General features: G+C 40.7%; 1 protein-coding gene across 11 annotated transcripts in view; it reads right to left on the bottom strand.

The window, feature by feature from the left end:
- The window catches only part of KALRN (kalirin RhoGEF kinase), a 476,294-nt gene that overhangs the window by 119,657 nt on the left and 343,772 nt on the right, over positions 1 to 12,865 (bottom strand). For all 11 annotated transcript variants that reach the window (XM_085066971.1, XM_085066977.1, XM_085066972.1 and 8 more), the window contains exon 33: positions 12,088 to 12,190. In XM_085066971.1, the coding sequence (XP_084923097.1) occupies positions 12,088 to 12,190 (103 nt within the window). The remainder of the gene's footprint in view (positions 1 to 12,087; positions 12,191 to 12,865) is intronic.

Below are 12,865 nucleotides of genomic sequence, written 5' to 3'. Positions count from 1 at the left end.
AGTACAAAGCTGGGGGAGGCTGGATCTGCTGCTGGGGATGTTCAGGGACAGGGTCCCTCAGCCTCTCAAGTGCCCCAGCACACACTGGAAGCCTGCACAGTAGAGGACTGTCCAGGATGACCAGTCAGCTGAATGGCATTTTGCCCACTCTTTAGGAGAGAGAGCACAGCCCTTTACCTTTCTAAGGACAATGAGTTAAATTCACACAAAAATCAGCTCTTGCTGCATTATCTGCAGCAAGCCAGAAAGCTGAAGTTTCTCAGTGTGTGTTTCAATTTCCTTTCTTTACTCTATATAAATGTCACACTTCTAACTGATGGTTTAACAACTCCAGTTTTAAAGGAAAATCACATGGCTTGGCTAAGCGTTACTTCCGCTGGGTAGACCCCTGCTGTCCTTTCCTTTTGATTCCTCGGGATCATGCAGTAAATATCAACACTGGAAAACTTTTAATAATAATGCCAACTGAGGCCCAGAACCTGTGGGGCACAGCTGACTCCCACCCTCAACTCTTCCTGCAAGCTGAGAAGGCTCAGCACCTTGAGAGATGGTGTCCTAAAGACATAACAACAAACCCAGCTGACTCTTGTGAAAATAAATAATCAGCAATCAACACAGATTTTGTCCATGCCAGTGGAAAACATGCATATGTGGTCCACCCTTGCTCTTTCAATAATTGTATATTTGCAGCTATGGTCAGGAAGTGATGCTGTAATGTTAGAGAAAATGACCTGAGGAAGAAAAGGGATTGTGGAGTTGTGCCATGTTTCACACTCCTCTGTTTCTTGCCTGCACACATTTGAGGGGGGAGAGATTAATTTTGATTGTTGGGTTCTAAATTAATGCAAGATACCAATAGAAAAATAAAGTTGATCTGGATAGCAGCAGAATTTGGATTCTGGAAATGGAGGCTTGGGGGAAGCTTTGGATGTCTCTCTCCTCTCTGTCAGCTGCCAGTAGCAAGGCATGCATGTGGTTTACAAGGTGGGGAAAATGCTGACTCCAAGGTAGGGAGGGCCTCCTGGGGCATCCTGCAACAAAATTACTTGGCTCCAGAATAAATACAGCCTCAGATCACTGAAAAGGCCGTGAGCTTTTGGACAAGCAGAAGCAACCAGAACAGCCCTTCCCATAACTCAAAGCCTCCTCCTACCCACCTGACCTAGGGGTGAGAAGAGGTAAACCCTTACTGGAATTTAAGGGGAAAGAGAAGACAAAATAATGATCCATTGTGTGGTGTGATCTCTTCCTCCAGTCCCCTCACAAGCAACACCTCTAGTTCTCAGGAAAACTTTCACCTCCCTCAGCTACTTGCCCAACTGTGCTTCCCTGTGGCTTGCCCTCCATGTTCCCATGCCTCCTTCTATTACACCCCAGTCCAGCACCTGTGTTCTTCTGATACTTCCTGGTCCTCCATGGTCCCAGCTATGCTCAACCAGATAACACACAAAGACTGAGGTTAAAGAGTTAAAACCCATTATCTCACGGTCTGGCTGCTCCTTTTTTGCCCACAGTCAGGCATTCTACCTTGTATGAGGCTATGCCACACGAGAACGTGTGAATGAGTTTTACATTAAGGCTTGGATAGAGAATTGTTTACCAGCAGACAGCAAGGTGAAGAGAGAAGTATGAGCTGAGACAGCATGCTGTGAGATTTTCCCAAGAACTGATGAGCTCTGGAGACACAGAGTCTTGATGAATCCCCAGGAACTGATAAGTTCAGCACACCAAAATCAGCCAAATGTGGACAAGGCCACCAGCACACACTGGCATAACTCAGACTAGAGGTGAGGTGGCAATGGCTGCTGCTAAATGAAAGAAGGGATCCATCAACAGAATTTCTGAACATCCACCTAAAAGCTCCTACTCACCAGTACAACCCTCCACGCCTGAATTAAAGGTACTCTTATAAATATTGTTTGTGATCTGTATTTTCTGATTTGATCCCCTTGATATGAAAGAAAGAGGAATTTGGAACTGTTTTTCCTTTGTCCTCCTCCTTCACAAACATATTTTTTTCCAATATCAAACTTCTTGCTAATATTAACTTTGAATTTGAATGATCTCCAGTGTCCTCTAATGTCCTTGATCAATCAAGTTTAGTGTTGTTCAAAGGTCAGTTCCTAACACTAAGTTCTGATCTCAATTAAACTTTTCTTCATTTCTAGACAGTTATTCTGTGTTATCCCTGTATGCCCTTTATAGCTGGAACCATGCTGTTCCAAGGCTTTCTAAGTTTCTTGAGCCAACCTGGCACCTCTAGTAAGCATTAACCACACACAAATGAAGAATTCTAAAACGAAAAAAAACCTCTGCCAAAAAGAAAACATATTGTTCCTCCAGAGGGATGTATTTTATATTGTACATCCAAATTAAACAAACACACTGTAATCACCAGAATGAAACCCAAGAAACAACTCAAAACAACAGCACAGGAAAAATAAACATGAACTCAAGTTCTTTGAAGAACAGGAGGAGAATGATCAGATTTAGATGAGGAACAACTTCTTGCTTAATGACAACATAGAAAGTAGAACTTGAGATGAAATTAAAAAAATAATAAAAATGCCCTTTTAAAAAACAAGTTCTGAATACTGTTTGCTCCTTTCTTTCCAAGCCAAGCACTTTAGATGATCTAGCAGCCCAAGAATGGATACACAGACAACTCCAGAACACTGATGGAGAACTCCTATTTATGTCCTCATTTAGGGGGACCCCATAATCCATCCACTTCTAATTAACCATTTTGTCCCTTTTATCAACAGACAAATATGCAACACCAACACAGTGCTGAGCCAGGAGTTTGCATTCTGTGTCCTGAGCAGGCAGGTTTCCAAAGGGGTGTCAGATTTTTGGGGAGGTGGGTGTGGGCAGGTGCTGTGTACCTCCTTCAGAGGTGATGGCACAGGTCAGTCTGTGGTGAGGAATCACCTCAGCAGTGTCACCCCAGGGCTGCATCCTCGGCTGTGCAAGAGGTGCAAGAGCAAAGGTGAAAAGGAATCATATATGAGGGGAAACGTAAGGAACACAATGTTAGTTTTGATAAGCAATAATGAGGAAATGGCCTTTAATAACTTACAGTTCAGCTCGCGCTCACATTAGCGGATATAGAGGAAAAAGGAACTCAATCACCTGATCTCTTAAAATATATATGGTTTTGTCTAACCATTTTTGCTAGAAAAAAATACTGATTTTGACCAACATGAATCAATTTAAACTGTTTCCCAATCAGCCAAAGATCAGCTCAGAGACAGAAACTCCTCTGCCATCTGAAGTCCAACTCACTTTCTAATGTAAGGTAAATGGCAACAAATTTTTGACACATGACTGAAAATCACAGCACATTTATAAAAGTCAAACAACAGCTGGTCCCTCTTTAGAGCTGAAAAACAGAATATCCTTTAATAATTCTGTGCAAATCAATAATTTATTTTAATCCTTCTATTTTAAAATCACCAGGGTTGGTGATGTCTTTGAAATAGAGACAGGGATTTTACTTGTACTTCCTTAGTCTGTTTTGATTCCATCAAACTCATTCACTTAAACATCCCCATAACTTAAACATCCTCTTTATTCACAGCAGGCATCAAAATATCTTTTTCTGTTTATTTAGTAATATAGATTTATTGATATGGACCTTATTTCCTGTCATTTAAGACCACAGTGTTGTCCACAGCTGAGTTTCCAGCCATCGTTTAAAGGGCTGCACTCTCCACTTATTCTGTACATTTTAAAATTACAGCCATCCTGCCTAAGCAGGATCATATGTGCTTCAGAAGTATCTTGTGATTGAGAGATACCACATTTGCAGTGGATTTAGGATCCTCATATATGAACTAAGACTACATGATTATATGAACTCTGTGTGCTTTGCACCTCCCTGGAGAATGTCTCCATCAGCACATTAGAATAGAATTTCATTTTCACGCTGCTTGCAGGAATAGAGAGATCAAGTGGGTTGCCATAAAAATGACATTTAATTACCCTCAACAGGAATCTGTTGATATTTCTACCTACAGTGTTCTAGGGAGACCTTCAATCTGAAGGATTTCCAGACCCTTGTTTTATCATAGAGGGACTTGACTTATATTTTCAAATGTTACTGATTTACTTATTTGCCACCAAAGGATGCATTAGATTGAAATGATATAAGAATAAGACTAAAAGAATACTGAATACTGACTCTTATTTCCTAAATGAAAAAAAAAAGTCAATAGCAAATGTTCTTTAGGAAATGGATAGCAATAGAAATAAAATTTTACAAAACAATGCACTTTATAAAAGAAATGGAGCATTTTCTATTTGGCCTGGATGTAACTGCCAGTTACTCATGGAGGAAAATGCTGAAAAGACATCTTTGAAGAACCCCTTTCTCTAGGACTTCACTTCCAGGGACTTTCAGTTGAACCTGTTCTCAGCATCTGATCACCCAACTGAATCTGTATTCAAATCTGTGGTTATTTATAGCCCCCAAAAACTAACCAAACCTGGCCGAGGTGTTAAGAAAATATCTGCTGCTTCTTGCATTGGTCTGGAAATAAACTGTGAGTGCTGAGCAGTGACCCTGCACTGACCACCATAGGGATGGCTTTCCTTTGAGGAAAGAATTGTGTCCAAGAATTTTGAAAGCAGAAATCCCACTGAAGTTCAATAGCACTTTCAGAAATCCCAGCTGAGATATTTAAGATGCATGGCAAATTTCATGCCTGCCTTTTATGAAACTATTTCCTGGAAATGTTACCCAATGAACAACATGATTGCTATTTCCATGGGCACTACAGATGTTTTGGTTTTGCTGTAGTTTCACAGTGTGAAACATGCAAATCTCTGGGAAGTTTCTTGGTAAAATTCAACTACTAGATAAAGAAAAAAAAAAGGGCACTTTGGGGAAGCTCATTCATTGTCATCATCTCCTCAATAGGTGTGTGGGGAATTGTCCAGCCATGCAGTACAAGGAAAAATGAATCAGGCTCCACCACTTGGTTAGGACTTTCTCAAAAGTTTCCTGAACAATTACTATGAAGTTTGCAAGTGCTTCCAGGAAGTGTTATATTTAAAAAGCAGCTGATCATATTTTATTTTGTTTTTCAAAAGAACCTTTTCTGAGAAGGCTCTGTGAAACAACAGCCTGTGCCTGGTGCTGCCTCCACCCACAGCTGCAGCAAAAACTTGCTGGCAACAGAAAGCAAATGTCCTTACTGTCAGCATTACTTGTATCCTTGACAGAGCTCTTCTCTGAGTTAAATTTCCTGATCACCTACCTGTTACATCTAGAAATAGGTGCCAGAAAAGATAACATGAAATTCAAACCAGGACTAAACCTGTCTGAAAATCAAGTTTGGTAAGAGTTACTTTTTTGATTGTTTTGGAATCTGGCTGCAATCCGGGAAAGACCAAAGTCCATTTTTTCAAAGTTCACAGAAGAAAAACGGGCCAAAGGCCCCAAAATTGTCCTGGGAGATGTGTATTGTAGGCAGAGCCAGTATTAATACCTGAGCTGGAGACTCTGTGCTACATGCATAATAAATCACTAAAAAAACAAGCTGTCAAATGACTGCTTGCAGATGGCAGGTGGATAAATTCCTTAATGGCCACAAGCCATAGTGACTGGTGTATGGACAAATACAGCATTGTGAGACCTATCAGCCAAGTCCCCAAAGCAGAAATTAAGTTACACCAAGGCAGAGCATAGGCCCAACACTGAGCAAGGAATGGCTGTAACTATTTGGATCCCCTCTGAGGTTCAGAGTTTTCTGTGAGTGCCCATGAAAGTCTGCACAATTCAAAGTACGTGTAGCACTTCAGTCCCGGGACGACTTAGTTTGGAAATCTAAAAATGTAATTTATACCTTGCCTGTTTGAGTGTTTTATATTTCATTCCAAGAGCCTCAAGTTAATTTTCCAAAAGACTGAAAAATATCAAATTTAGACAGACAAGTAGAGCTCTGCAAATCAAAAGCTGGAACATTTCATGATGTTGGCACTGCTGCACTCCTGATAAGAAATACAGGAAGCAAAGGCAAAGTCCTTACTTATACTCAGGAAAGAGAGAAAAAGAAAAGTGCCACAGTAATATTACTGAATATCAATGATTAGAAAGGCAAGTTCATGCCAAATAAGGCATTGCCAGCAGAGATAAACCAGTCTCATTTTATCAGCTCCAAATGTCATTTCAATGACTTCGGTTTCAGGGAACCATTCACAGTGGAAAAAAAAGATACATACATTTGTATATTTTCTCAGGGAAGAGCTGAATTTACAGGGGTCCTAACCAAGGTTCAGACCCAGAACAGAGAGGCAATCTCCCAAAGCCTAAGGAAATGTTAAGAAACTATCATTAGAGAGACAGAGATGTCAGCTCCTGGCTGAACAATTTATTTCCTTGGTAAGATAAACATTTTGCTACTACATGACAGTATCTTGAAAAGAGTTAACCACCTATAGCTAGTGAGCCCTCAAGAAGGCTAATTAAAGTGCCAAAATGTTTTATGTGAGGTTTTCCTTTGATCACTATCATGTTTTCCCTTTTCCACAGGTGAGGGCAGTAGGAACTCAGTGTGACAACTACCCTAATGCTAGGCAGCATTCAAGCAATAGAAATATATCCTCTGGGACCATAATTCACTCCTCTTTATCATACCTTCACAGGAAAAATTCACTTAACAGTCAGCAGTCATTTTCTATTACATAAATTTAGTTTTACTTGCGGTCCCATAACTCATCAGTCACTGCAAGGCAGCAGCACTCCAGACAGTACACTGAATTCTGGCACATCACTTGCTTGGACAGTGGCAGAATAACCACAACACTCACACAAATGAGACCAAATCAATCCCTTCCTTTGCCCTTTAGAAACTCACAGTTATTTAATCTAATCCAATCTACCAAGAGTAAAATATCTGGGTTGGAGGAAGAAACCTCTGCAGGTCAATGCCAGGCAGATAAATTGCTGGCACCTATCAGAGTGCTCCAGAAAATAGGAAGATTTCTAAATACTCCCGATTCTGTATTTAAGTGATTCCCTGCTTCACCACCCACTCCATATTCCCATGATCCTGCTCTCCCTTGGCTCTGCCACAGAGTTTATATTGCACCTTCCAGCTTCCTTCCCACCAGCTGCAATCCAGAGCACCCATGAAGCCTTGGCAGGGAGATTTTTCCACCGACAGATGTTTGCTGTTCAGGTCAGTCTCACTGCTTAGGTGCTGCACAGACTCCAGTCCATGGTGACACATGTTTTGGCCATACACAAGCACTGCTTGGGGCCAACATCCCATCCCTTGATATTCCTCCAGTATTGCAGTAGAAATGTGTCTCTTGCATGTGACTCAACACAGAGCTCATCCACAGTGAGTGAGCACTCCCTGCTTCAGCAACAGTAGCACAGAGAGAAAGCTATTTTACCTTAATTAGAAGCTTCTCAAGAAAAGAACTTTCCCGTAAGTGATTGGTTCCAACAAGCCCTAATTCTAAAATCTCCCCTCTTGTACAAATTACCTTCTGTTAGAAAAATGATTATTCCCAGATTTTATATAATACCACCAATGTGGAAGAGGTCAAGATCTCAGTCTTATGACTGCTGAAAGATGAGCTGAGTCTAGTATCTAATGGAAAAGATAAAAGTGTATAATGTAGATTTATTTTTAGAGAGTAAAACGTTTTCAGTTCACATTTCAGAGCCTTTTTCCACATCCAAAAACAACAGAAGGAAATGAGAACTGCTCTCCTCAATATTCTGGAAAAGCCAACAAAAAGGAGGCCATTGGAAGATAGACCAGTATTGCCAGAAACAGCTGTTTCACAAGCCAACAGCTCACTGGGCTTAACAAATGAGAATGCCCTGCATGTAACATTTCCTTTATGCAATTCCCCACTGCTTTGAATCCAAATATAAAGACTGAAATCCTGTCTGCTGTGAAGTGAATAGGGCAAGGATTTCTCCCTAAGGAGAGGTTTTTAGATAGCATGCTGAAGAGGGCTTACTGTATAGAACAAAAGCTGTCTCCTTTGCCTTCTGGAAAAGGATGAAGAAATTTTGCATAGTAGCTTACCTAGGACCTGACCTGGATGCTCAATGGGAATTACAATTACTGTAATTGTATTCATTATCTATTTATTCTTTAGTATTGAGTCTGGGTCATCAACCCACTTTTCCCCCCCTATATAAAACTTACACAATACAAATGACAATCCAAATAATTCTTTTCCCATGAATGAAATATTTTAGATTATAGATTGAAAAGAGAAGAAGTCATGGATTGCAAATAAAAAATAAACATTTTATATGTTCTCTCTTTCTTTCATTTTAAAAAGGTACAGATCTACAGACCTTACTTGAAGCCTGTGTTTCTACTAGATAGTATTTAATGAAAATGAAATGTTTGAGCCTGGGGATAATTGCTTTATATATTTTCCAGAAAGAAAAGTCCAAGGAAATTGAAGATATTAAATACTAATATCCAGATTTAAGTAACTACTTAATCAGGCACTTAATTTAGCCAGACATGGATATATATATATATATATATATATATATATATATATATTTAATCTGAAGAGTCTTAATCACCTGACCACTGCCTGCAGTCAGGAAAGCCTGCATATTTAAAGGCTTAGTAACACTTCTGGAGTCAAGCACATATTTCAGAATATTTTCAAAGCAGAGTCTGCTACTATAACAGCTAAAAAAAACAGGTCCAAATTCAGCTCTGCATCAGGTGTTGGGACAACAGAGGACAATGCCATAATTAAGGTACAAATGTGATGATTACAAGAATTTGTGTCCCTCTGCAAATACCTCATCCAAACAAAGGAAAGAAAGAAAAGGGTAATGGGACATCAAATGTACTTTGTGATGGCAACCAACATGTGAGTGACAGAGCAGAACAAGGACTCAGCCCCCAGTCAAAGTGCTCTGTCCTCTGCACCAGATGATCCCCCTGGTAAATGTTGTGGCTACATTCAGATGTCTTGAGAGAAAACTAATCCTTGCTGAATTTACAGCAATGTAATTTCATTCCCACTTAGCAACAAAGAAACCTTTTGTCTTTTTAGGAGTTTGAAATGCAAAAGTAAAGCTTAGCTCTAGGGCTGTGACATGGTGAGAGAAGACAGAAGTTGCTACTTACAACTCAGGAGGAGCTGACTCACAAATAAGTTGAAAGCAATACATATGACTTGAGGCATGAGGAGTGTTGTTAAGCAGAAGCACTACTTGAAATTGAGAATCTTTGAGAAGCTGTGATTTTCTTTGTCTAAAATGTTGTTTGACATTCTTGTCTGAACATTTTACTAATGCATTAGGCAATCCTCAGGCATAACAGCAAGGTTTAGGGAAAGGACAAAGTGTGTCAGCTAGATCTTTGAATTCTTTTGGCTTCAGAGAGTAATATCAACTCTTACGTGTTACTTGAGAATTGTTTCTGGCACTGAGTTAACACATAGATGGTCCCAATGCAGGATTAATCTGCTGCTACCCTCACATACTGCTGGAACTGCAAAGCTCTTGGCACAGGTTTGCAGATGAGGCTGCTGTGAACAGCCAGAGTTTCTAAAGGTAGGAGCTCTTTCCATTGGCTCCTCTGGATGGAGACCTCACTGGGACACAGACAAGTCACCCATGGAAGCTGCAGCTGTGAAAGGCCTTTAGGCTTGAATCTGAACTCATGGGAATAACTCTGACTATGCAGACTATGCTGGAGGTAAATAAGCAGGGAAACCACTGCTCGCTGAACCCTGTTCCAATCAGAGCTGCCACAAGCCCCACTTAAGTTAACTACAGCATGTGTGTTACAGGGTGTGCCAGGCACTGTCACCTCTGCCAAGAAAACCTACCCAGAGAGCATGATATGAGCCAGTCTTCCAGTGCTGGTAACTAGCACCAGTGCATGTGAGAACATAAAACATCCCAGTCAACATTTCCTCAGACCCTACTAGAAGAAAAGCTCAAGTACTCACTGAAGAAAAAGATCCCATGTGGTAAAACATTACTAGTAGGAGTACTTTCAGAGCTTTGGATCTGCTGACAGACAGTGCCCTCAGAGCAGGTGCCAACATGTGCTGAGGGCTTTGTGCCAACAGGTGAGCCCAATGTGAGCTGAGACTGAACACTAGTGTGACTGTGCCAATTCAGTGGACGCAAGGCAGCTCAGCTTCATCTGCCAGTAATTTGGGTAACATTGTGGAGAAAAACTGAGAGAACTGTAAAGAGGTGCAGAGAGTTCATTCTTCTTGGAGCAAAGACATGACAATGCAGCACTCTAGGAGCTGAATTCTCCACAGTATCCTGGCATTAGCATCAGTGGCAATAAGGAAACTGCTCCACAGGAACTGCCTCTCTAGTTAAGGATGATACACTGCTACCTCAGACTCAACAAAATACATACAAGTAATCTTTAGCCTTAGCTGTACAGTCAAATTTGCTTCTGTTCATTAAATATGTAGGAGGACACACAAACACAGCAAGTGAAGTCAGCAAGTGAACCTACCCACCTTAAAAAAATGTTAAAAGCATGGCACAACCCTTTCCCTAGTGGTAACAACTTTTTCCCTGTACAATCTCTACTCAGTTTATCTCATACACATTTGTTGTTTAGTTCAAACAAGGTTTTGCATAGGAATTCCTACAACCTTTTCCAGTCTTGCATGTTTAAATCAACTCCTGCCACGATGCTCTATCTTTCAGGTACACAGCCTGTGTTGGCACCATAGCCCTTGTATGCAGCTGCAGCATGCAACATGGAGCACCTTACCTGGACATGGCCAGAATTCATGCAACTGAGCCAATGGGCTGGGGGCAAATGAACAAAGCTTAGGCGAGTGCTTAAAATTAAGCATGAGCTCAAGTACTGCACTAAGTCAGGGCCTTTTATCAGGAATGATAAATGTGAAAAACACAGAAAGTAAGACAAGTCCGTGTGGATTGAAGACTTCTCAGACATCGGACGAAGTATTTGCATACATTGCAGTGGCCTTTGGATTGTGAGGCTTGATACTTTTCTAATGCACGTTATTGGACAAAAAAGTAAAATCACAGGGACATGCATTTAAGATAAATACAACAGATGGTCTTATAAAGGTAACTCATTTGCAATTAACTTATATATCTCAGTCCAGATTTCAAAATAGTGTCTGCACTGAACCTTACCTGTGAAATTTACAACCAAAACTTGGACTCTGATTTTGTGAAGACACCCTTCTACCTTGTCTAAGTGGCAGCATAATTAAAGCCCTGACAAACAGATAAATCCATAAAGGCATTGGAGAATTCATCTTTTTTCAAGTTACGTGTGATTTCAAAACAACACATGAGGACAGCATGGGCATTCTCACAGTGGATGTGACAAACATCATCAGCATAGCTAAGGTAATTATTAACTGCTCATTTACTCCTATAATAAACCCCTAATTCAGTGGAAGACCACAGCTGGAGGTATCACGGTGACAAATTCAAGAGAGGCATCCTAGTGGAGCTGGGGATCTGGGCTCAGATTGTCTGACAAGTAAAATGACAAGTACATACATGCCGACAGTGTGCTGCTTTCCAACAGAATCTAGCGTGTCTCAGGGCCATCCATATGCTCCACCATATGTCTGTGAGGAGAGGGGTCCAGAATCACAGTCTCTGGAAATGGTAGGTCTCCCAGGCTCTCGAGATACCAGCCAGGATCCCAATGCTGCTGCATTAATTCATGTGTAAGTACCTGCATTCCCTCCAACAAACAGCTGATTTCAGCTCAGAGGGTAAATATGTAACATAACCAGCTGTTTGCTCATTCAGAAACTGCATCTCACAGGACAAGCTTTACTAGGCAAGAAAAGGTTGCTCTGGGCTGTTTCTTCAGAGCCAACTGAATCTCTGTGTATTAACCACAAAGAAGCAGCAGTAAGAGAGAGGACACCACGTAGAACAGCAGTAGTGACGAACACACAGAAACAGACTGGATTTTAATAACCCAGCAAAGGGGAACACAAGTCTCAACTCATTCAGTAAAAGACAGGTTCCTTTCTTTCGCCTTCTATTCTGCTTTTCACTTACATTTTCCTGGGGGCAATTAGCTGCCATGTATTTTCACATTTCAGTCCTACCTTATCACTGTCCACTGTGTTCTGTGATGTCCTGGAGGCAATGGAAATGGTGTCAGGTTGGCTGCTGCCATCCCCTTGGCTGTCTGCATCATCTATTCCATCTCTGCAAGAGATGTGATAGGGAAACCATGACATTCCTCAGCACATCACTTTGGAGTGAGCACAGCGTTACAGGTGGTGTGGAGAAGTGCTGAGCCAGCAGGACAGAGCTGGCTTTGTGCTCAAATTTCCTCACTGAGGCAGCCCATGATACTGTGTAGCTCTTGCAATTTAGAATGATGTCACCCTCAGCCACAGAATATTTGTTTAAAATTCCTCAGAAATTTAACCATAAAGCTGCTGTCCAAAGCCATAAAAATGCTATCCAAACATAGATAAAGACAGTTTAGAGCTCTACATATTTACCTTTCAGAGACTGCTAACACAGGGTATTTTCTTCCTTTTTGCTATATAGATAAAGGTCTCATAAATTTTTATTGGTCTTTCAAAGTAAATATTTAAATAATGCAAAATACATGTTTAGAGACAAAGAGAAAAATGGTATCTCCATTCTGTACTAGAAAACTTTTGTGTTGGTGAATGTTCTTAGAGGAAATTTCTGGATTTCTGCTTTGCTACAGGTCTCTTGAGTGACCTTGGTTATTTATGCTTTGGATGTCTCTGTAACAGCCTGAAGTAAGAGACAGATAAAACTTGACAAGGAAATCGAGATGCTCAAATTACAGGTAGCTTTTAGGAATGCCATAACAGAAGAAGAACAATTCATTATCTACAATTT

This window comes from Lichenostomus cassidix, chromosome 7 (genome assembly GCF_008360975.1).
Source record: "Lichenostomus cassidix isolate B80296 chromosome 7, HeHo_3.0, whole genome shotgun sequence".
Taxonomy (NCBI): domain Eukaryota; kingdom Metazoa; phylum Chordata; class Aves; order Passeriformes; family Meliphagidae; genus Lichenostomus; species Lichenostomus cassidix.
This window is presented reverse-complemented; position numbering and strand designations above follow the sequence as displayed.